The following is a 24,467-nucleotide window of genomic DNA, read 5'->3' as shown; positions in this document are numbered from 1 at the left end:
AATACTCCTGATATAGAATTCATATGGGACTTTTGGACAAAGTAATGGACACAGTGGCGTTTTATAACGACTTCATGAAAAAAAACAAAAAAAAACAGTCGGATGTAATTTATCTGATTGGCAAAACCAACCTGAAAATGGAGCAGTGAAGCTCGCATCTTCCAAAACAAACTCAAACAGGGACGAGGATCGGTGGCAACAGAATCAAGGATTTGAGCATACTGTGACAAGGTAATCAAGCCCAATTCCAACATTGTTCATTCTACGACAATGACAACGAAAGCTGTCACGTGATCTCATGACGTAAACGCACAAGGCCTTTAACCAGTCTTGACCGAGCATTAAAAATACAAAAATCACTCCAAAATCAATGCCTCTCATTCACTTCCTTCAAAATGCTAAAATGTTTCCATTCCTGGGAAAAACTGCCAATGGTAACCAGAATTAGCTTTGAACGCATTTCACGGCTAGCTGCCATTTTGAATTACTATCTCGCCATTACCAGTCGTCAAGATTTATCAAAAATAACAGGGAATTGGTACGACGTTTAAACACAGTACTTATATATGGATATTGACAGAACATTCAATTTTTTAACGTTGTTTTGGGGTAACCGTTATAGTCTAGTAGGAGGACTAGGTCCCCCTGCACCCCCCGGAGATATACTTCTAATCAGTGTTTCTAGATTGGATAAAATGTGTAGAAAATGACTAGCTATGGCCCCAAGCTGAAAAAATGTCCCACATACCATTTTTATGCAAATTACTGCTGCAAATTTTATGCAAAATTATGCAAATTTTATGCAAATTTTTGATGAGGAGTAGAGTTGAGGGGTCTTTGAGGGCTTCATCGAGGTGCTCTCGGTTGCAAGACTGGGTCATTCTGAGAAGCACAGCAGGGTCAGAGATCATGATGTTCTCCTCCTCAGTGAATCTCTCCATCAACAGCCTCTCCATTGCCTCACACACTGTTTTGAGGCAAAAGAGGGACTTTGCGTAGGCCTTTCCACTGAGAACACCTTTGAGAGATCCACTTGTTACTAGTTGTGCCTCAAAGAGAATCTCTGCATATCCAGAACCACGCATCTTGTGTCCAGTGAGCATCCCGATGTAGTTCATGGATGTGTGGAAGGGTCCAATCGTTACTACATGACTAGCAAATTCATTTGGCCAGCGCCAGATGATGGGAAGGGCTTTCATGCAGACACCCAGATCAAATGTATTCAGGACCCATCTCTGACCCACCTCAGCAGTTGCTGCCTCGGAACGCTTCAGTAGCTCACGAACAACTGCGTTGTCTGTGATCGGTCTGTGCCTGGTGCCTGCATGGCATGGCAATGGCCTGCAGCCTGTGCCTGGGCTAGGGGGTTTCACCTCTGCAACTGGTTCTCCCCCACCCAGCAAATCAACAGTCGACTACTGCACGCCTATCCACCAACCGATCACAGACAACGCAGTTGTTCGTGAGCTACTGAAGCGTTCCGAGGCAGCAACTGCTGAGGTGGGTCAGAGATGGGTCCTGAATACATTTGATCTGGGTGTCTGCATGAAAGCCCTTCCCATCATCTGGCGCTGGCCAAATGAATTTGCTAGTCATGTAGTAACGATTGGACCCTTCCACACATCCATGAACTACATCGGGATGCTCACTGGACACAAGATGCGTGGTTCTGGATATGCAGAGATTCTCTTTGAGGCACAACTAGTAACAAGTGGATCTCTCAAAGGTGTTCTCAGTGGAAAGGCCTACGCAAAGTCCCTCTTTTGCCTCAAAACAGTGTGTGAGGCAATGGAGAGGCTGTTGATGGAGAGATTCACTGAGGAGGAGAACATCATGATCTCTGACCCTGCTGTGCTTCTCAGAATGACCCAGTCTTGCAACCGAGAGCACCTCGATGAAGCCCTCAAAGACCCCTCAACTCTACTCCTCATCAAAAATTTGCATAAAATTTGCATAATTTTGCATAAAATTTGCAGCAGTAATTTGCATAAAAATGGTATGTGGGACATTTTTTCAGCTTGGGGCCATAGCTAGTCATTTTCTACACATTTTATCCAATCTAGAAACACTGATTAGAAGTATATCTCCGGGGGGTGCAGGGGGACCTAGTCTTCCTACTAGACTATTAAGCAGATTAATTTTCGCATCAAATTTATCAGTACATTATGCCATCGTGGTGTAACGAAAGGCTCATGAAGCACACAGAGCAACACTCACCGTGACAATGCCACCAGAAGTCCTCATGCATATGGTTCCCACATAGGCCATTCCGAGCACAGTGCCAAATGATTTTTTCCTGAGGACAGGAAGGATGGCACTGCAATTTTCGACTGCTGAACACACTCCGAACAAATTCGGCAAATAGTTGGAACACCTGATAAACATGAACACTTCGCATAAACACGATTAGCTTTCAAAAAACGAATCTGGTACAAGAAATTCAAAACTCGTCACGAGCTGGCACAGGTGGGAGGAACTAGAATAAAAAGTTTAACATCTGCTCATTTGGAATGCTCCATACCTATTCAGAACATTTTGAGGTGAGTCCAGACAGCACACTTTGCTTGTATGGCTCGCCAGCAGTTGCCTCGTAATATATATATATATATACTAGCAGAAGTACCCGGCATTGCCGGGCGGGGGTGGGGAGGGGGAAGGGGATGGGAGGGGAATGGGGGGAGGGGAGGAGAGGGGGGAAGGGGGAGGGGAGGGGGAGAGGAGGACGGGGAGGGGGAGGGGGAGGGGAGGGGGAAGAGGAGGAGGAGGGGGAGGGGGAGGGGGAGGGGGAGGGGGGAAGGGCAAGGGGAAGTGGTAGGGGGGAAAGGGAGGGGGAGGGGAGGGGAGGGGGAGGGGGCAGGGGGAGGGGAGGGGGCAGGGGGAGGGGAGGGGGGAAGGGTAGGGGGAGGGGGGAGGGGAAGGGGAGGACGGAGGGGGAGGGGAAGGGGAGGACGGAGGGGGGAGGGGAGGGGAGGGAAGGGGAGGGAGAGGGGGGAGGGGGAAAGGGAGGGGGGGAAAGGGAGGGGAGGAAGGGGAGGGCCAGTCAACAATGACGTTGCAGTTCTCATGGGAGGAGAGCAGCACAACAATCGCGACATCGTCCTGCATCTTCGCAACAACAGCACGAAGCGGATTTTGGAGACTCACCGATCCTGTGACGTCCTCCAGTACCGGCATTGCCGGGCGGGGGAAGGGAGACCCGTACATTCCCAACCCATACATTCGCCCTCTCGACTCAAGCTCACTCGGACAAAAGCCTCGCACAAATTACACCGTGAAGGCCCAATGGCCATGTCTATGCCACAAATCAAGTAGGTGAGCGAGTCTGGCGCACTGAATTGAAAATATATAGAATGCTCATACTCCGTGAAAAGTGTAGCCGCCGTGTCGCCATCTTGGTTAGCATGACTCGACCAACTCGCTTCGCGGATCTCGTTTGTTTTGAACATGTCCCCGATTTTAAAAGCGAGACAACTGTTAAAATGCCATTTTGTGCGAAAATAAACTGCTCCAATCGGTTAAGGAAGGGTTGTGGAAAGACGTTTCACAGCTGTTTCAAAGACGTTTAATTCATATCGCACAAAATCGACAAAAATCGACACAAAACACGATCGCACAAAACTCAAAAGGTGAAAAAACGCAATCGCTTTTCCCTCTGAATTACGTGCAAACGCGTGACGGAAATCACCATCGCCCAGCATCGAGTGCAAACCAAGATGGCGCCTGGTAGCTGCATCTCCACCTATGTGGTGTGAATGGCAATGGACATTCTAGATATTTTCCATTCAGTGGTCTGGCGGCGATGATGGAACATCACGTGATCGCTCTGAGCGAATCAGCGAGCTGCTCTGGCACATGCTGAGATTCCGTGTATAATGTTCCTTGCTGAAATGCGCTGAGGTAAATATGAATAAAAAATATGGATCTCGTCAAATATTTTTAGGTAGGCCATGTCTTTCCCAGGCTCAATGGCCATGTCTATGCCAAATATCAAGCACGTGAGCCTCTCCGCTTAGGAGTCTATCGGTAACATATATACACACACACACACACACACACACACACACACACACACACACACACACACACACACACACACACACACACACACACACACACACACACACACACACACACACACACACACACACACTGTTTCATTTATATATATATATATATATATATATATATATATATATCTGTGCAGCGTCTGTCCTGTGTCGTATTGTCTTGTCACTGAACTACTTTCTCAAACTTTTGTGAAATCGTACCAAACTTCTGGTATGCACATATCTCTCCCGTCGGTATGTCCTAAGCATATTAATTTTGAAAAATTTTCCAATTTATTTTTTGGGGAATTTTTTTTTTTTCAACTTCAACTGTTTATAAAAACTAATATCACGTATATTACAAAAACATTTGTGCAAAATAATTGTTTGAATTATGATTGGTTTAAACCATGACAAAACGGCAACTCGGGTACAGTCATTTATCTATATATCTACACATCTGGGCAGTTTCTGTGTTGTCACTTAACGACTCCCTCAAACTTTTGTTTCCGTGGTTGTGAAGTGTTTTTAATAACGTTGTGGTGGTTTTGAATCACGTGGTGGTGAGGTATTTTGAATTATGTGGTGGTGAGGTGTTTTTAAATCACATGGTGGTGAGGTGTTTTTAAATCTCATGGTGGTGAGGGGTTTTTAAATCTCATGGTGGTGAGGGGTTTTTAAATCTCATGGTGGTGAGGGGTTTTTAATTTCGTGGCGGTGAGGTGTTTTTTTTACGTGTTTTATGGCTGAGGTGTTTTTAATTTTGTGGTGGTGAGGTGTTTTTATTATGTGTTTTATGGCTGTGAGGTGTTTTTATTACGTGTTTTATGGCTGTGAGGTGTTTTTATTACGTGTTTTATGGCTGTGAGGTGTTTTTATTACGTGTTTTATGGCTGTGAGGTGTCTTTATTACGTGTTTTATGGCTGTGAGGTGTTTTTATTATGTGTTTTATGGCTGTGAGGTGTTTTCATTACGTGTTTTATGGCTGTGAGGTGTTTTTAATTTTGTGGTGGTGAGGTGTTTTTATTACGTGTTTTATGGCTGTGAGGTGTTTTTAATTTCGTGGTGGTGAGGTGTTTTTATTACGTGTTTGATGGCTGTGAGGTGTTTTTAATTTCGTGGTGGTGAGGTGTTTTTATTACGTGTTTTATGGCTGTGAGGTGTTTTTAATTTCGTGGTGGTGAGGTGTTTTTAATTTCGTGGTGGTGAGGTGTTTTTATTACGTGTTTGATGGCTGTGAGGTGTTTTTATTACGTGTTTGATGGCTGTGAGGTGTTTTTAATTTCGTGGTGGTGAGGTGTTTTTATTACGTGTTTTATGGCTGTGAGGTGTTTTTATTACGTGTTTTATGGCTGTGAGGTGTTTTTATTACGTGTTTTATGGCTGTGAGGTGTTTTTATTACGTGTTTGATGGCTGTGAGGTGTTTTTATTACGTGTTTTATGGCTGTGAGGTGTTTTTAATTTCGTGGTGGTGAGGTGTTTTTATTACGTGTTTTATGGCTGTGAGGTGTTTTTAATTTCGTGGTGGTGAGGTGTTTTTATTATGTGTTTTATGGCTGTGAGGTGTTTTTAATTTTGTGGTGGTGGTGTTTTTATTACGTGTTTGATGGCTGAGGTGTTTTTAATTTCGTGGTGGTGAGGTGTTTTTATTACGTGTTTTATGGCTGTGAGGTGTTTTTAATTTCGTGGTGGTGAGGTGTTTTTAATTTCGTGGTGGTGAGGTGTTTTTAATTTCGTGGTGGTGAGGTGTTTTTATTACGTGTTTGATGGCTGTGAGGTGTTTTTATTACGTGTTTTATGGCTGTGAGGTGTTTTTAATTTCGTGGTGGTGAGGTGTTTTTATTATGTGTTTTATGGCTGTGAGGTGTTTTTAATTTCGTGGTGGTGAGGTGTTTTTATTACGTGTTTGATGGCTGTGAGGTGTTTTTAATTTCGTGGTGGTGAGGTGTTTTTATTACGTGTTTGATGGCTGTGAGGTGTTTTTAATTTCGTGGTGGTGAGGTGTTTTTATTACGTGTTTGATGGCTGTGAGGTGTTTTTAATTTCGTGGTGGTGAGGTGTTTTTATTGCGTGTTTTATGGCTGTGAGGTGTTTTTATTACGTGTTTGATGGCTGTGAGGTGTTTTTATTACGTGTTTTATGGCTGTGAGGTGTTTTTAATTTCGTGGTGGTGAGGTATTTTTATTGCGTGTTTTATGGCTGTGAGGTGTTTTTATTACGTGTTTGATGGCTGTGAGGTGTTTTTATTACGTGTTTTATGGCTGTGAGGTGTTTTTAATTTCGTGGTGGTGAGGTGTTTTTATTGCGTGTTTTATGGCTGTGAGGTGTTTTTATTACGTGTTTGATGGCTGTGAGGTGTTTTTATTACGTGTTTGATGGCTGTGAGGTGTTTTTAATTTCGTGGTGGTGAGGTGTTTTTATTACGTGTTTGATGGCTGTGAGGTGTTTTTAATTTCGTGGTGGTGAGGTGTTTTTATTGCGTGTTTTATGGCTGTGAGGTGTTTTTATTACGTGTTTGATGGCTGTGAGGTGTTTTTAATTTCGTGGTGGTGAGGTGTTTTTATTACGTGTTTTATGGCTGTGAGGTGTTTGTATTACGTGTTTTATGGCTGTGAGGTGTTTTTATTACGTGTTTGATGGCTGTGAGGTGTTTTAAATTACTTGGTGGTGAGGTGTTTTGAATTTCGTGGTGGTGAGGTGTTTTTAATTTTGTGGTGGTGAGGTGTTTTTATTACGTGTTTTATGGCTGTGAGGTGTTTTGAATTACTTGGTGGTGAGGTGTTTTGAATTACGTGGTGGTGAGGTGTAATCGTCCCAAACTTCCAGTCTGCACCTACCCCTCCCCTATGTATGTGCTGAGGGGTTCTTTCTTGAAAAAAAAACATTCAACCTAAATCTTCAACCTAAATTGCCTATAAAAATGTAATATCACAAACACAACAAATACATTTGTGCAAAGTAATTGTTTGTATTATGATTGGTGTAAATCATGACAACACAGCAACTCAGGTACAGTCATTATCCTCAGCTAAAATAAGCCCGTTCCTCAGTAACGAAGCTTGGTGAGGCGAGCGCAGCGAGACGAGCCAACCTAGTATATATCTATATACATTATACATACATACACACACACACACACACACACACACACACACACACACACACACACACACACACACACACACACACACACACACACACACACACACACACACACACACACACACACACACACACACACGATTGTAAGTAATCAATCGACATATATGGGAAAATTAAGCCTGGTGTTGGCTTAGTGGTTAGGGTGCTGGCTTGGGATCCTGGGTTCCTGGGTTCAAATCGTGGTCGATTGCTGAATTAACGCCAGGGGGGTTGACTCAGCCTGTCATCCTTCTGAGGTCGGCAAATTGAGTACCAGTTCACTGGTAATTCCCTGTGTGTCGCAAGAGGCGACTAACAGGGTTGGCGGCAGGAAGGGCATCCGGCCATAAAACATTGCTTCAAAAAGGGGACCACGGTGCCCAAACAAGGCCAGCCCCTGCTCTGCAGGGAAAATGGCCTCTAAAGGTGGTTCTATATGTGGGAAAATTATGTGACCAGACCGGAAATCAAACCCAGGTCCTCTAGTGAACTGTACCAGTGCTCTGCCATCTGAGCTATCTGGGCAACCCCTGACTAAGCACGTAATTTCCCCACATATAGAGAATTGCCACTCTCTTTCCGTCACTGCTTCCGGGGCACTCGCTCCCAACTCACTGAGTCCACCTGTGGCCAATTCAATTGAATGGACATTATTTAGAAAAAAACGAGTGTTACTATACAAGTTCCCACAGTTGACAGGGCATGTCAGAGCAGAAACTCTGCCATGAAGTCTAAGGAACTGGCCATAGAACTCCTGAGATAGAATTGTGAGGAGGCATAGATCTGGGGAAGGGCATAAAACAACTTCTCGAGTGTTGAAAGTTCCCAATAGCAAAGTGAGCTCCACCATTAAAAATGGAAATAACATAGAACTACCCAGACTCTTTCTGGAGCTGGCTGTCTGACGAAAATGAGCAACCGAGGAAGAAGGACCTTGCTCAGGGAGGTGACCACGAACCTAATGACTACTCTGCCAGGACTAGAGAGTTCCTTGGCTGAGATGGGAGAACCTTTCAGAAGGACAACAGCCTCTGCAGCATTTCACAAATCTAGGTTTTATCAGAGAGTAGCCACCCACTCCTGGGAAAAAGGCACATGCACATGACAGCACACCTGGAGCTTGCAAAAAGGCACAAGAAATACTGAGCATGAGGCAAAATATTCTGTGGTCTGATGAGACGAAAAGTTAATGATATGGCTTGAATGCAAAGCTCTACCTTTGGTGGAAACCGAGCACAGCTCATCAACCATCTACCACCATCCCTACCGTAAAGCATGTAGTGGCAGCATCATGCTATGGGGATGTTTTTCTGCAGCAGGGACTGGGAGACTTGTAAGGATAGAGGGGACAATGAATGGAGCCAAATTCAGGCAAATTCTTGAGAAGAACCTGCTTCAGACTTTGACTAGAGTAGAAGGGCTGCATCGGGTTTCAGAGCAATCGGTTGGTAAATAAGGGACAAGTAGGGATGCAAAGTTTCAGGGGGAAACCCCCTCTCGGAGCCCCCATGATCCAAAATCGAAAAATCTAAGCCTGAGAAATTGTGTGATCCATCGAGTATAACGGCTGTATTGGGTTTCAGAGCAATCCGTTGGTAAATTAGGAATGAGTAGGTATCCAAAGTTTGGGGGTTAACATCACGTAGGAGCCACCATGATCCAAAAAAAAAAATCAAAAGAAAAATCGAAGCACGCGCGATTGTGTGGGATACTGTCTTGTATTGATGTGTCAAATTTCAGAACAATCAGCCGGGGGAGAAAGGAGGAGTAGCAAAAATAGCAAAAAGTTAACGGATGGAGAGACAGACATTCCAGACATAATCATCCATTTTATAAGTTCATCGCTTCAAGAATCGAGATGAGATAACCTAAAAAGGAAGTCTTCCAAAATAGCCAGTAATCCTAATAAAAATCTTCATCGGCAAAATGCCTTACGTGAGGAGTTGTGCATTGTCATGATGTGGAAGAATGTCACTGTTGTTTTGCCGCCAGTTTAGAAACCGTCCGAGAACATCACTGGCACTCTCTCCTTCCGTAACCACAGGTATCTCGTCCTCCGCAGAAAGGACGGAGAAGTCGACGAGCACAACACGAACCTGTAACCGCTTATAGAACTACAAGGGAAGTGCCACAAGCAAAAACAGATCTTGAAATTGAAAGGATTTTCACATTAGTGTGTCACTGTATGTCGGGAGGTCTTATCCATGTAGGGAGAGTTGCAGAGGGTAAATAATACAGTACTTTATTGCATGGTAAAGAAAGAAGAAAACGAGATCACATCTTACCGAATCCACCAGGTTCGTAAGATAAAGCAGATCTTTCACCAATGCTGATCGGTTTGCCTGGTACATCTCCTCAAACTGCAATGTCCCAGAAGAAGTACAAATGAACAAGTACAAATTATGAACAAGTACAATGAACAAGTACAATCCCAGAAGAAGTACAAAGTACAAATTGGAATGAAGTACAAATGAACACCAAACAGTAAGCTATTCCACAAAGAGTGGCCTCAATATAATCATTACTGTTCTTATCAGGTTTTGCATCCCTCAAACTCTGCTCTTTAGCATCTAGTTCCAGATGGTCACAGGGGCGAGACTGAAAGACCCTCCGATTGTGCTACAAAAGTCTTACAATCGTGTATTCTCCACAAAAAAGTCCTTTTGCATTAAAATTAATCAATTGACATACATTTTATGCAATCGTGATTATTGCCCTTGATATTTAACATGAAAAATAATAATAAAAGTATGATAATATTGTTGCGGTTTTGGAAGACACCGGGGAATTACATCCAACAAATAAAGGAACCCTGGAGTTTAGATATATCCGTACTATTTTGTTTAGTTAGATTACCTCTCCCCTCATATTAGTGGACTCAGAAATTCATTGTGTTTGCGTAGTAGGTTTGAATTCCGGCGTCTGCACTGAGGGACCGTGAGTTCAACCAATGAGCGCAGCATGACAACAGGAGTGCACCAATGGGAAGGCAGACACGGGAACAACAAGCTCCGCCAGGATGCTGGCCGGCCCTAAGGCCACACCTCTGCCAAACGGCTTTACAAGTCCAGGCATCCCAGGACTCGGGACTGTGTGCGTCCAGGGAGCATCAAGATCCAGATGGAGGCTTCAAGGAGTGAGCCAGGTGAAAGCAGGCCTCTGAGCAGATGGGCTCCGCCGAGAGTGATTGAGCCTGCCGCGGAGCAAGCGCTGACGAGCCGCGGAGCTCTTTTCCTGGATGTGCCGGCGTATACACACTGATTCACACTATCTCCCTCCTAGTGTCCCTATGCCTAATCATTCATTTGGAATGCAAAAATTATTCACTCATCCCCCCTCGACTCGTTCAAGGCTGGGTTAATGAATCACATTCATGATTTCCTCCATCGTATTATGGAACATTCACCCACATCTCTCCCTAGAGCATCACCCCCTCTTCTCTCTTCCCCACCCCTTCCCCCATTTTTCATGTCGTGACCAAAGTAAACCTGCAGGCTTACGTCGGGTGAGTGAGGAGTCACCAATAAGCCCCACCTTCTTCTTCTTTCTGGCTATCTCTCTTGCTTGCCAAATTTCCCGGAGTGACTGAGGTACCAATGTCTGTAGTTTATTAAGAAGTTGACTGTCTAAGGGGCTTGTGCGCTAAGAGTAAAACTTTCTTTTCTGACCCTGCATTGCTTATATATACAGTCGTGGCCAAAAATATTGGCACCTTTGCACTTTATTCAAATAACTCACAATTTTCTCGAAAAATAAGTTTAAATTGAAAAAAAGTATTTGGTCTCCGCAATTCTTTATTTGACTGTTAATATTACAGAACCTTTGTTTTTGATTCAGAACTTAATATATCCTTTTAAATCAGAAAATAAAAAGAAATGCCATTGACAAAATTATTGACATCCGAAAGCTCGCTTGGAGTTTGCAAAAAAGCACCTAAAGGACTCTCAGACTGTGAGAAACAAGATTCTGTGGGCTTTCATGTGTCTTTCAGTGAGGAGAGGCTTCCGTCTGGCCACTCTGCCATAAAGCCCAGATCGGTGGAATGTTGCATTTCTTTTTTTGGGATACAAGATCGAGGCTCGTGAAAGAGCGAACAATAATCACCAGAGGGGGGAACAGTATTCCATTGAGCTGCGGATGAAAGCCTTGTATGTGGTGAGGAGCTCAGGTGTGCCGAGGAAGGACTTCGCACGACGGAGGATGCCCAGTCGGCGACTGGCTTTGGAGGCCAGCTTGGAAATATGGTTTTCCCAAGAAAGATCATGGCAGATAGTGAGACCCAAAAGCTTGAGCGACAGAACCTTTTTTTTTTTTTTTTGTATACAAGATCGAGGCTCGTGAAAGAGCTAACATTAATCACACAGAAAGACAAACCGACACATCAAACATATAACATAACATGGGGAGCGGTAGCCAGGATGGGGAGAAAGGGGGAAGGACACAAACACAACATTTGAGAGCAGGACGTCGAGAGATCTGTGCGAGGGAGAGGGCTTTTGGGGGTGGGTGGAGAGGCATGGGAAGGGGGGGGGGGTGGGAGAGGTATAAAACATATGGACACTGCAAGGACTTCCAGGAAAGAAGTTGGAATTTCAAACAAAGTGGATCTGGGGTGAATTAGCGGGGGTAGAAAAGATCAAGGATTTGGATGGGGGAAGATAAGAGATGGTGGTGAACAGCTGTTTCAAAGACCTGGAGGGAGGAGTGGGATTGAAGGGAGTGTGGGAGTTTGTTCCAGAGGCGGGAGAAAAGAGGCATGAAAGAGTGAAGGTGAGCAGAGAGCCTAGATTTCGGCAGTTTAACTCTCAGAGGGTTGCTGGCAGTTCTTGTGCGACCTGGAGGAATATTTGGGGGACAAAGCACAGAGAGAGCTGGGGGAGCAAGGCCAGAGAGGAGTCGGTATAAGACAGAAAGACCACCTACCTGCCTGCGGTGAGTGAGTGAAAAGCCCTCGGAGATAGCTTCATCGCGGGAGATTCCAATGATTCTGAAAGCTTTGGTTTCAACAGCATGAAGCCGAGCTAGGTGTGAGGCAGGAGCACAGGCCCATAGGGGAGAACAGTATTCCATTGAGCTGCGGATGAAAGCCTTGTATGTGGTGAGGAGCTCAGATGTGCCAAGGAAGGACTTCGCACGACCGAGGATGCCCAGTCGGCGACTGGCTTTGGAGGCCAGCTTGGAAATGTGGTTTTCCCAAGAAAGATCATGGCAGATAGTGAGACCCAAAAGCTTGAGCGACAGAACTTCTTGGAGAGGATTGTTGAGAAAGTAGATGGGAGGGTTGTCCACTCGGTCTTTTCGGAGAGACATAGTAAGAGTGTGAGATTTGTCAGGATTGAAAGACATGTTCCACTTGTTTGACCATTCTGTGATTTTGTCCAGGTCTTCAGAGAGTGAGGAGGCTGCAGACTGCCGATCTGAGGGAAGAGGAATGGAGCGGAGAGGATTGTTGAGAAAGTAGATGGGAGGGTTGTCCACTCGGTCTTTTCGGAGAGACATAGTAAGAGTGTGAGTTTTGTCAGGATTGAAAGACATGTTCCACTTGTTTGACCAGTCTGTGATTTTGTCCAGGTCTGCAGAGAGTGAGTAGGCTGCAGACTGCCGATCGGAGAGATCATTGATGAAGACCAGAAATAGCACAGGCCCAGAACACTGCCTTGGGGAACTCCAGCCAGACCAAGAAGGGGAGATGAGAGAAATCCATTCAGGGCCACACGTTGACTACAACCAGAGAGTACGTCCGCAAGCCATGCGTGGAGATTGCCATGGATACCATAGGAGTGTTTGGTGAGCAGAGCTGGGTGCCAGACCGTATCGAAGGCACGTGATACGTCAAGGGAGACAGCTCTGATTTCCTGTTTGGCATTGAGGACCTCCATCCATTGTTGAGACAGCAGAAGCAACATGTCCAGAGTAGAACAACCTGGTCTGAATCCAAATTGATGATCGGAGATCAAGCCATTGCAGAAGAGGAACGATTCGATATCCGAAGCAATGATGGATTCCATGACTTTGCTGATAATTGGGAGCAGGCTGATTGGTCTGTCGTTGCAAGGATCTGTTTTTGCACCTTTTTTGTGTAAAGCAGTAATGTTTGCTGATTTCCAAGATGCTGGCAGATGTCCTTGAGCAAAAGAGAGGGTGAAAAGAATAGAGAGAGGGTGAGAGAGAGCGGCAGAGCAGGATTTTAGGACCCGTGGGCTGATGCTGTCTGGTCCAGTTGCAGAATCAGAGTCGAGGTTTGATTAAAAAAAACTTCTCCACCTTGTCAGGAGAGAAGGACACAGAGTGCAGGAGCAGTTGGGTTCGACTGGGTAAGGTGGGAACAAAGAGATGGGTTTGGGACACAAGATTTTGAGGCAAACAGAGAGTTAAGGCATTCGGCTTTGTCACGTGCGGTGTCAACTGTGTAGCCATTTGAGGTAAGGGAGGGGAAGGAGGGGGAACAAACACCAGAAACGGATTTGACCAGATGCCACCAGGATTTGGAGGAAGGAGACTGGTTTGAGAGTTCATTCTTGAGTGTGGAGAGATAGTGCATCCTGGCACTCCTGAGGGTGGACACACACTTGTTCCGAGCTTGGTGGAAGGAACTGAGATTGCCTTCAGTTGGATTTGCCTTCCAAGAGGCAAAGGCAAGTTGTTTCAGGGCAACTGCCTCACCACAAGATTCAGTATACCATGGACAGGAGGAAGGGTAAGACAACTGAAGATGAGATGGGATAAATCTGTGCATGAGAGAGAGCAGTTTGCTATGGAAGAATTCCCAGGAAGAATTGATGTCAGAGGCAGTAGAGATGGGAGACCAGTCCAGATGATTGATGGCTGCTTGCAGACCGTGCCAGTCAGCCCGAGTGAAATGCCAGACTCGTCGGCACTGAGGAGGCTCTCTGAGAACGGCCAGAGAGATGTCCACTTTAACAAGCACATGATCAGAAGAACCGATTTGAGCAGAAGAAGAGCAGCAGACATTTGCAGGGAGGTTTGTCATAATCAAGTCTAGAAGAGAATGGTTGTCCTTCTGGAAGTTTCTCCCATCTCCACACAGGATCTCTGGAGCTCAGCCAGTGACCATCGGGTTCTTGGTCACCTCTATTACCAAGGCCCTTCTTCCCCGATTGCTCAGTTTGGCCGGGCGGCCAGCTCTCGGAAGAGTCCTCGTTGTTCCAAACTTCTTCCATTTAAGAATTATGGAGGCCACTGTGCTCTTGGGAACCCTCAATGCAGCAGAAATTTTTTGTAGGCTTCCCCAGATCTGTGCTTCGACACAATCCTGCCTCTGAGCTCTGCAGGCAGTTCCTTCGACCTCATGGCTTGATTTTTGCTCTGAAATGCATTATCAGCTGTGAGACCTTATATAGACAGGTGTGTGCCTTTCCAAATCATGTCCAATCAATTGAATTCACCACAGGTGGACTCCAATCAAGGTGTAGAAACATCTCAAAGATGATCAAGAGAAATGGGAGGCACCTGAGCTAAATTTCAAGTGTTATAGCAAAGGGTATGAATACTTATGTTAATGTGATATTTCAGTTTTTTCTTTTTAATAAATTTGCAAAACTTTCTAAAATCCTGTTTTCTCTTTGTCATTATGGGGAATTGAGTGTAGATTGATGAGGGAAAAAATGAATTCAAACGATTTCAGCAAAAGGCTGCAACATAACAAAATGTGAAAAAAGTGAAGGGGTCTGAATACTTTCTGAATGCACTGTAGATGCGAGGACCCTACCTAAATTAATGGTCAGACGGCGTCCGTGGTTGCTTAGCACATTTATTTGTTTGATTTTATTACCTGCGCCACCTGAGGTGGACTGAGGTTCGTTTTCGCCCGTCTGTTTATTTGTCTGTGAGCAGGATTTTTTTTGAATTCTTAAGTGATTCTTCACTAATTGGGAAATGGGGCCAAAAATGATATAGCATAATATTTTCACAAAATGTTGTGGACGCATTATTACAAAACCTGGTGGATGAATTGGGTAGGTGACGAGAACAAGCTGGTTAGACATCGATTCAGGTCCGGACACAGATCTGGCCTATCAGTGGGATACAAAACGTAAATTGTTCAGCCTACGGGAGGCATACGCTCTACCGAGTCCCCTTTATCGAGTGCCATTCTACCTTGTTCTTTGTGTTTTGCTTTTTGGGTGGTCAGGCTTCCTAGGTGTCCCGGAATGCTATACACTCAAATAAATTCCTCGAGTGCTATTAAATGCACTCCACTCTAATATTGACGAGAGTACTCATTGGAAAGGGAATGTGTTAAAAAAAATAAAAATAATGGAAACATTCATACCAGGGTGTTGTCCAGTACCAGCAGAAGCTCCAAGTAACGCGTGCTGGGCAGTACCACATGACGGCGCCTCCTCTAGGGAAGAGCACAGCTTTCTCTTACGTAAAACCCCACAAAACAAATCAAACACAATACATTCTTCAACAATCACAGACAGGCACTGCAAGTACCCGAGTAGTAAATACCTAGATCATATCCTTCAAAACAATATGACATAAAATGGAAGCGAAATCACAATTATTGGATTCTGCTCTGGTGTCAATCCAACAAAAACTCAATTAGTTATTAAAAGTAGTCCTTTTGTTCAAAACGTTATCCAATATGGAATTGCCTTCAGTCTGTAGACGATGGTGGGGCCTGCCATTATTGTGGCAAATTGAGGACGAAATACACACTTACCATGTGTGTGTGATTAGCAGAGTGGGTGAAAAGGTCATGCCCGAAGTGTTGATGGAGATGGGGGATCGAATGTGTCTTCAGGCCGCAGGAAGTGCGTCTTTCAGGAGCAACATCGAGAGGAACGAGGCGATGTCTGCCAGTCTCCTCCCCTTCCAGAGGATCCAGGCCGTATCCAACACCCTCAATGATAAAGTAGCCCCTGAAACATTCAAGAGAATAGATGACAGGTTTGCAGGAAGATGCCTCATATGCAAGCAGCTTGCAGAGATGAAAGTGGGAAAATGACAAGGTGCCAAATATCCTTGGGGTATGATCGATGGTGGACACACTTAAGTCCGTCGCAGGTACTGAGGCCCACAGATGAATCCAAGTCTCCTTCCACCGTGCCATGGTAAAAACATGGTTCCACATTATACTCGCTATGGTGTTGAATGGAGAGACTGTCCACACACACGCAGGGCAATGCAAATTAATGATAACCTAGTGAAAAATAAATCTTACAAGAGTTGCAGCCCAAAGCCAAACACAATCATCAGTGGTTTATTTGGAGGTCATAAACATTTTCGCACATTTGCATATGCAGTCAGACCCTGACATTCACGGTCCCAACATTCTCAGACCGCGGGTATTTGCAGCTGATAAAATGCGACCTGCTTCTACATTTGTGGCCCTGTGCCCCGTGTATTTGCATTTTTCACGGGCGCAAAACACAATCTTCCACCAGCCGTGCAGATGACACTTATAAAAGCATCTTCCACTCGTCACGCATAAAACCACTTCCAGCCGCACATTAACGATTTCCCACCAGCTGTACACAGAATAGTTATCCTGCACTTGCAAAGCGAACAGCAGGATTAAGCAATCGCTTGTGTGTGTACGCACGTGTCTGCATTTTAAGATAAGTACGGTGTAAAATATAAGATAAGCATGATGTAAAGTTAAGATAAATACAATGTAAAAGTTAAGCTAAGCATGATGTAAAGTTAAGATGAGTACTGTTACGTTTGTGAGGGGGTAGGCAATGGATTACTTTAGGGCCAGGTATGATTGTATAGGGTAGTGTGCTCTGTATGTCGTGTAGCCACCTTGATGTACACAAGTCAGGCCGGATGTTGTGTAAGGTCGCATCTTTGTCCCCATGACAAGGGGTGGGGTTATGTTAATTAGTTAGGGATCAAGGGTAAATTTCCTGGATGTAAATTGCCTCTGTGACCTTTTCCGCTTGTTCCTTATGACACTACACACACATAACCAGCAAGCAATCAGTGCGCATTATAACACTAAATAAAACAACCGGAACCAAGACATTGAGCACCACCAATGATTCTGACAGCTGAGCCATCGCAAGGGCACAGGAGGGACGCAAGGCCCTGCCCCACAGGGTAGTGATTGGTCCGGTACCATAGAGCGAGGAGATGGACTCGTTGATTGGAGCACGCGCGGATGTCGTCGGATAACGTAAGAGCCCTGGGAACAAAGACTTGGGTCCCGACATTTTCCTTCTTCTTGGTTCTGGATTCCATTGCAAATGGTCGCATATACAGCTCTCTTAATTCTGGATTTTATAGCAGGCAGTTGCATTTCACACTCTTCTTTGTCTGGGCAATTGAAGACGCACGGCCGGCTCTTGGCTCCTGGTGTCCCGAGTTACTGCAGACGGTCGCGGCTCGTGTACGATTTCTTTTGGTCCAGGCGATCGGTGTGAGCGGCCGCATTTTCCTATCCCTGGCTTGTTGGTGCTGACTGTGCGGCAGCTGGGTGCACCGGGAAACCGCAGTGCTGTGTGGAGCCGACAACGAGGACGGACGCGGCCCGCTTGCTTCGTGCTCGGTGGCTGGAGTGAACGAACTGCGTGCCAAGGCCTGTTTCCCATGCATGGACTTCGCGCCGAGGCGTGTTTCCCGCGCATGGACCTCCGGGACCAGTTCACAGACTGATGGGGTTCAAGAGCCGCTCAAAGCTGAGTACACAAACACATTTTTACTTTCAGTTATTTTTCCCCTTGTGTTGTTTTACAAGTCCGTGTAGAGGATACCTCGATGAGGAATCTTAGGTTGCCATGCATTTTCTTTGTTTCCTGGCATATATTTTATTAAACCTTTTTATTGTTGCATTCTAAATCTGTGTTGGTTTGAGTTGATCATCGTGGTTCGAAGACGTCCAGTGGGATCCGTACAGGTAAGAGCTTCACTACCCTTTGCTGCCTCATCCCCCGCACGTATTAATACGCCATAGTTTTGAACGCCTCAGAGTGATAAGCTCGATCGGCTATTCGTCCCAGGGGATCTTAATCCCCGGGAACATGACAGTACGGTGTAAAAGTTAAGATAAGCATGATGTAAAGTTAAGATGAGTACAGTGTAAAAGTTAAGATAAGCATGATGTAAAGTTAAGATGAGTAGGGTGTAAAAGTTAAGATAAGCATGATGTAAAGTTAAGATGAGTAGGGTGTAAAAGTTAAGATAAGCATGGTGTAAAGTTATGATGAGTACGGTGTAAAGGTTAAGATAAGCATGATGTAAAGTTAAGATGAGTACGGTGTGAAAGCTAAGATAAGCATGATGTAAAGTCAAGATGCAGTTTGATGTAAAGCCAACACTTAAAGCAGTTTTATTTTAAAGGCTTGTACTGCACACTTAACTTTTTTTTTAAACTTCTCTCAACATTGCCGAGCTGTTCACAATCACCTTTTCTTCTCCAGCTCTGCATTTTTACCACAACTTATATCATTTCTCATGACTCAAGTACCGTAGACTTAGTATGTACTTGAGCTTATACAAACTTCAGGTTATTCCTGTAGGAGCAGCCAATACTAAGCCACGATTGATTGAATTATTGAATGGAAAAGTGATGCCACCTATGTGTTTTGGCCACTTGTAGACAAGGCATTGGGCTAGCAGGATGGCCAAGAGGGACGCACATTCACCTCGAAGCTGTCTAGCCTGAGTTTGAATGCCGACCCAATATAGAATCATCCTGGTGCTTCACCAATTTGAACGACCGACGGCCTGCGGATGGATGCTACAATGGGTGTCCCGTCTGCCGGCATTAGTTGGTGAATGTTAAAGATCCCATGAAGTCCTTCGCGAAGAGTAAGTAATTCTTAAATTTGCGAAAAGTGGATAATCCAGTAATTCTTAGTTTTGAAATTTGCTTTTTGTTTTAATCTAAGAGACATCAACACACTTTTGAATTAGTTACAAGGCCATTGGCAGGCAGATAGACGACAAAACGCAACACAATTTGAACATGTGGACACAGCATCAGGAGTCAAATGTTCAAAGGGGAATGGAATACAGACCACCTGACGAGAGGGGGGAATAGCGACTTGGTCAGTTACTCAAACCGTTTATTTACCACCAAAAGACAAACACGGAGTAGGTGGAAGTCCTTATAGTACCTCATCACAAACAAGCTGCTGACTTCCTATTGCAAATTCTTTGTGACAAGCATCTGCATGGAGTGAGAATTCCCAACAGGTAGTTGCAGCACTTAATAGTGGGTGGGAGTAAAGTCCTATCGGTAAAAAAGGATTTAATAAATAAAAGCCGTGACAAGTAAACTGATATATACATTCTGAAAAAACACTCTAATTATATCATGTCTACAAAATGTAAGGCAAGTCTGGTACTTCTTTATCAAACGAGCAAATAAAGTCCAAATATTTCAAAACACTTGTACTCTACTCAGACACTTCCTGAAAAGCGGTGTCCAACGCAGAATGCAGTTTCACAACTCCATCAGCATTTTCTCTTCCTGTTATGGTTTTCACAAAGAATGCCCAGAATCACGAGGAGTTTGACCAAGGGAGTGCCGAGTAGTACCACACAAGTGGTATCATCCAACTGTTAGACTAACCCTAGCCGCCTCCACCCTCCAAATGTATAATCTTAAAAGAAAAGAACTTGCTCCGATTGCACAAACTGACTGTAATCTATCTCTAGTACCAAATTCATCAATAACTACCAAACTCTTCAGCAGCCAGACCGAAATGATAGGTGAGATCAAAATAATGATTTAATTAAATAAAAACTGCATATAATGCACGTGTGCAAACCACACGTCTTTACGGCAAACTCCGGAAAAAGTTGAGGGCGATTGATATTTCATCCCCGCCCCTCATCATCCTTACGATTTCCTTATAGTGAGTGCAAGTCTTTGAGTGTTAAGTCGGAAAGGTAAGACAACACACTTAAGTTAAGAGCATATAGAGGAATAAACGAACTGCAATACAAAATGTAGCTTAAAATCACAAGCATTACACAGTGTGGTGGGAATGACTTTTAGGGGCTAACTTTGCATAGAATAAGTTAGTTTTCTCCAATATTGAATGCATTAGAATAAGCGTGAGGAATTTTGAGGGACTTTTTAATGTTTTATCTTTGTAATCGGTCTTTTATGTGCTTTAAAATGCTCTGACATTAGTTTAGGTGGGACAATTTGCGCCAGCACTAGTTTAGGTGGGAAAAGTTTAGATCCCAACCGAGGTGTGGGGGCGGAATCTATAAAGGTGGGCGTAACCCACCCAGGGGAGAGCAGAAGCCTGGAGCCTCACTGGGGGAAGCTGCACAAGATTACTGCGGTGTTCTGTGGTGTTTTCCCCTGAACGGTCTGTTGTTGGGGTCTCCACCACTCCCTGGGTGGGCGTGCAGCTTCCATATCCGATGATTAACCGATGATAAATTCCGGAATTAAATATTTAAATGATCAATTCCTCTTTCCCCCCCACGTGTGGAAACAACATCCACATTCTCTCCGGTCTCATTCTTCCCTCCAGGTCTTCAAGATGGCTGTTCGCTGCCACCTCAGGTCATCCAGCATCCAAAGCTATGATCTTTTCTACCCCGTTGACCCACCCCAAACCCACCTCTTTCCAAGTTTCCAGGTTTTCCTTCCTGTGGGTTTTTTGCCAGTATCCATATTGTTCACCTCATGCGCCCTCCTCTGGCCCTCATTCGTCCAAGTCTCCCTGTATTTTGTCCCTCAACCCTGCTGTTGGTGTGTTCCCTCCTCTCTTTCTACTGTTCCTTTTGTCATGGTACCAACTGATCCGTTCTGTGTTCTAACTCCTCCACAAGCCTCGACTTTGCATACAACAACAACAAAAATATTTTTCCGACTGCCTTTATGATCAGCAGGCCTTCTGTCTTCATAAGAGTTTTATAAGAGTTTCGACCCTTTTCTGCCCAGAACCTCCCCAAAGGTCGGTCCACAAGCTCGGCCAGACTCCACGCCAGAATGAAATTAAATACCAGCCAAGTAGATTTTGTTAAATGTCCTCACACAAGTTCCTTGCCATTTTATGGTAAAGATTTGTACACAAACATGATAAACAAAATTTACGTTGCAGAATGTGAGCGACACGCTTGCCGGCTGGTAATACATGAAGCTTTGATAACCTGTTTCCTTTGTAAACAGGATATGTGTTGGCTGTATGTCTGTTAGCATTAGTTGGAGGATGGTAAAGATTGAGGAGGCAAGTTATAATTGGCACCCTGGCCAAATTCGAAGTTTCTGCTCAAACCTACAGGGGGCACTGCATCGGCAGTAGAGCTATGCACCAAGCAATGATGCAAACCAGGGGAGTGTTCGGCTTGCTTACCGTTTGCCAAGCGGCTCGTAGCCCTGCAACGGAACGGAGTGCCTGACACCGCTGAACAATATGGCGGTCTCCATCTAAACAATGTACTCGATGGTACTAAATGTACTAATCTAAACAATGTACGAGTCTCCATCCCCATGGTACTCGAGTGAATGCTCGAGTCATCCGGGCCGTCGTTTTCAGTTATAGTCTATCCTCTAGTGACAACTTCCCGAAACAAATCTACAGTGTTAGCAGCGGCTGCAGAGTACCAGCAAAATGGAAATAAATAAATAAATAAATGGGGAGTCAGAAAGGGGAGCCCCCCACTAAGCTTAACTATGGACCTACCACTGTGCATTTTGGAGAGGGAGAAAGGAGGGGATTGGATGTTTGTAGATTTTAAAGTATTAGGATGAAAAGGAGAAGTAACAATAAAAGTATGAAATGTACATTTTCATATTATTATGAGTATACATAACAGGGGTATGCCTTTGAATATGTCAGTGGTTGTAGTATAGTTTTGAATCAAACTATTTTTGCTAACATATGAAGGCACCTCTCTTAATCGCTTGCTTTGCTTGCCGAGCGACTTAGCAAGCGGCTTGCAAAGCGGTGATATGGAACGGCTGGCTTTGAAAGCAATAGCAAGCCACTTGCTAACGGAACATGCTAAAGCTCAGCCATGGGCTGCACATGAATGAATAGATTGAATCAAGCACATCCAGAAAGAAAACAAAACTGTACAACCTTTCACGGAAAAAATGAAGTTATGCTTAGTTAAACCATTGGGTTGTCAAATTACACTGATATTTCCCTCCCAAACATACTCATTCCTCCAAATGTTCAGGATGTGCTTCGAATCACCCATTTGGATGGCGTAGCGAAGGTGATCGGGATATTGTTCCTACGAACACACAGGATGTACAGTCATATGTAAAACGATAACAATGTACATACAATGACTCATGATGATGTGCAGACGATGACTCATGACGATGTGCAGACGATGACTCATGACGATGTGCAGACGATGACTCATGGCAATGTACAGGCAATGGCTCATGGCAATGTACAGGCAATGACTCATGGCAATGTACAGGCAATGACGCATGGCAATGTACAGACAATGACTCATGGCAATGTACAGGCAATGACTCATGGCAATGCGCAGACGATGACTCGTAACGATGTACAGACGATGACTCGTAACGATGTACACAAACATTTTTACGTAAATGATTTACACGTACGATGTACAGATTTATGTAAAAAAAACCCCAAAAGAAACAATCAATCAATCCTCCCATCCCATCAAATTCGCAGACCTTGGAGAGTCTGCCTTGTGCGGTCTTTCCTTCCAGTCGCACAACGGTGACCACCTTATCATGATCTTTTTGGCCGCCATCGGTCCATACATTGTGCCCGTTCGACAACAGACCTGCAGCGCATACACCGTACACAGTTAACGGTACATGTCTTCAATCTACCAGCCCCATTCTTACCAACAATACGTATATTCACATGCCTTTTATATCATGAACGTATCCCATCGATTTCAATGCAGGGAATTTAGCAAAAATACAGAACACAATGGCATACTCTTTTTGAGATGGATGAAGATGTGGCGGTGAAATATGGAGGGTGGATTGGAGCTCCTTTCTTCCTTCGTTGTGCACCTGCTGCCTAGTACTCACCTGGATAGGCTCCGGATGACTTCTTAGATCGAACTAGTTCGAGCCATATTCAGAGCGGTAAATTAAACTAGACAAAGTTGGAGACAACACCACCACCACCACCACCACAGACGGCAAGGCCTTTGTCCGTAGCTCAATGGAGTACTGCTCCCACTTACGGGCTGGTGCCCCAGCATCCCATCATCCCAGCCGAAGCACAAGAGCCTGTGCTCTCTCCTTCGGTCTCGCTCCCTCTGAATTCTGACCCTGGCCAGCTCCTCCAGGGCGCACACGTTATTCCAATAAACCCCTCCATGGGTAAACTCCCTATATACCGACTCGCTCCACACCTCCACCCTCTTTAATCCCTCTTTCCCCCCATTTGTGAAACTACCTTGCAGAGACTTCGATTTCACACTTCCCCTCCAGGGCTTGAATCACCATTTCATGTCATCCCCAACCCCATGTCATCCCCAAGACATCTTTTCTACCCCATTAACCCGACCCCTTCTTGCGTTTCCCTCCCTTCTTTCTCTCATTCATTCATTCATTCCCCTGCTGTCACCTCCCTCTTCCAAGACCAAGAGCCTCGATCTTGTAAATAGTTTAACACCACCTAAAGTACATTAACATTATATATTTAAATGAAGGGAAAGTTCTCTCAGGTGTACTAGATTCGAATTACGGATGTTAGCGAGTAGTGCGAGGGGGAAATGGGGGCACGGAAGTTGTCACGAGGTAACCGAAACAGGTAAAGCGATATCAGAGAGCTCACCAGAGTACATGAACGGTGCCCCCTGACCTGTGTGCGAAGAACCTTCCGTGGCCGAAGCGCTTCGTGACAAGGAAAACAGCAAAATGAGCGGAACAACAGCAACCATGTTACACACACAGCCCGCCAAGGGAGGCGCGTGCAGCACAGTCCATCCGGCGAACGGAATTCATTCCCTCATTCATTCATTCATTTTTCCAAGGTACATTCATAATCATAATTAATTCCTTTTAGTTGAAAATAAACATATCTCGTCATCTATTTTTGTTGTCCCTACAGTGCCAACCTTCCTACGACTAGCATTTCTAATTTAATAACATCTCGCGTAAACATTATATGAATTGCAATCTTTTGATTCCATATTACTTGCTTATTTACAATTCGCTACAATTTATTAAAAACTGCGATACTCTCGCTTTTTTCAGTTTGTTGGAATTTATTTCTTTCAAATTACTTCAATTCGTCCCTTCCATAACGTGCAGAAAGCCTTTTGGCGGTGTAACGGGCGCGTCATTCAATTAGTTTACGTTGGATTTCATTCTTGTTATTGTGAAATCTCG

General features: G+C 44.6%; 1 protein-coding gene across 2 annotated transcripts in view; it reads right to left on the bottom strand.

Moving 5' to 3' along the window:
• The window catches only part of LOC137414146 (disintegrin and metalloproteinase domain-containing protein 9), a 62,365-nt gene extending 38,271 nt beyond the window's left edge, over nt 1–24,094 (bottom strand). Inside the window, exons 1-9 of one of the 2 annotated variants that reach the window (XM_068099632.2) lie at nt 23,911–24,094; nt 22,788–22,900; nt 22,290–22,366; nt 16,208–16,318; nt 15,879–16,077; nt 15,483–15,554; nt 9,475–9,549; nt 9,125–9,303; nt 2,218–2,296 (exon numbers count right to left, since the gene is read on the bottom strand). In XM_068099632.2, coding sequence (XP_067955733.2) covers nt 2,218–2,296; nt 9,125–9,303; nt 9,475–9,549; nt 15,483–15,554; nt 15,879–16,077; nt 16,208–16,318; nt 22,290–22,366; nt 22,788–22,900; nt 23,911–24,016 — 1,011 coding nt within the window. In that variant the 5' untranslated portion in view covers nt 24,017–24,094. The remainder of the gene's footprint in view (nt 1–2,217; nt 2,297–9,124; nt 9,304–9,474; nt 9,550–15,482; nt 15,555–15,878; nt 16,078–16,207; nt 16,319–22,289; nt 22,367–22,787; nt 22,901–23,910) is intronic. The other variant, XM_068099641.2, reaches the window with a different exon arrangement.
• Between the last annotated feature and the right edge of the window lie 373 nt (nt 24,095–24,467).

This window comes from Myxine glutinosa, chromosome 1, assembly GCF_964187855.1.
Source record: "Myxine glutinosa chromosome 1, kmMyxGlut1.1, whole genome shotgun sequence".
Lineage (NCBI taxonomy): Eukaryota > Metazoa > Chordata > Myxini > Myxiniformes > Myxinidae > Myxine > Myxine glutinosa.
Note: the sequence above shows the minus strand (reverse complement) of the source record. Positions and strands in the feature narration are given on the sequence as shown.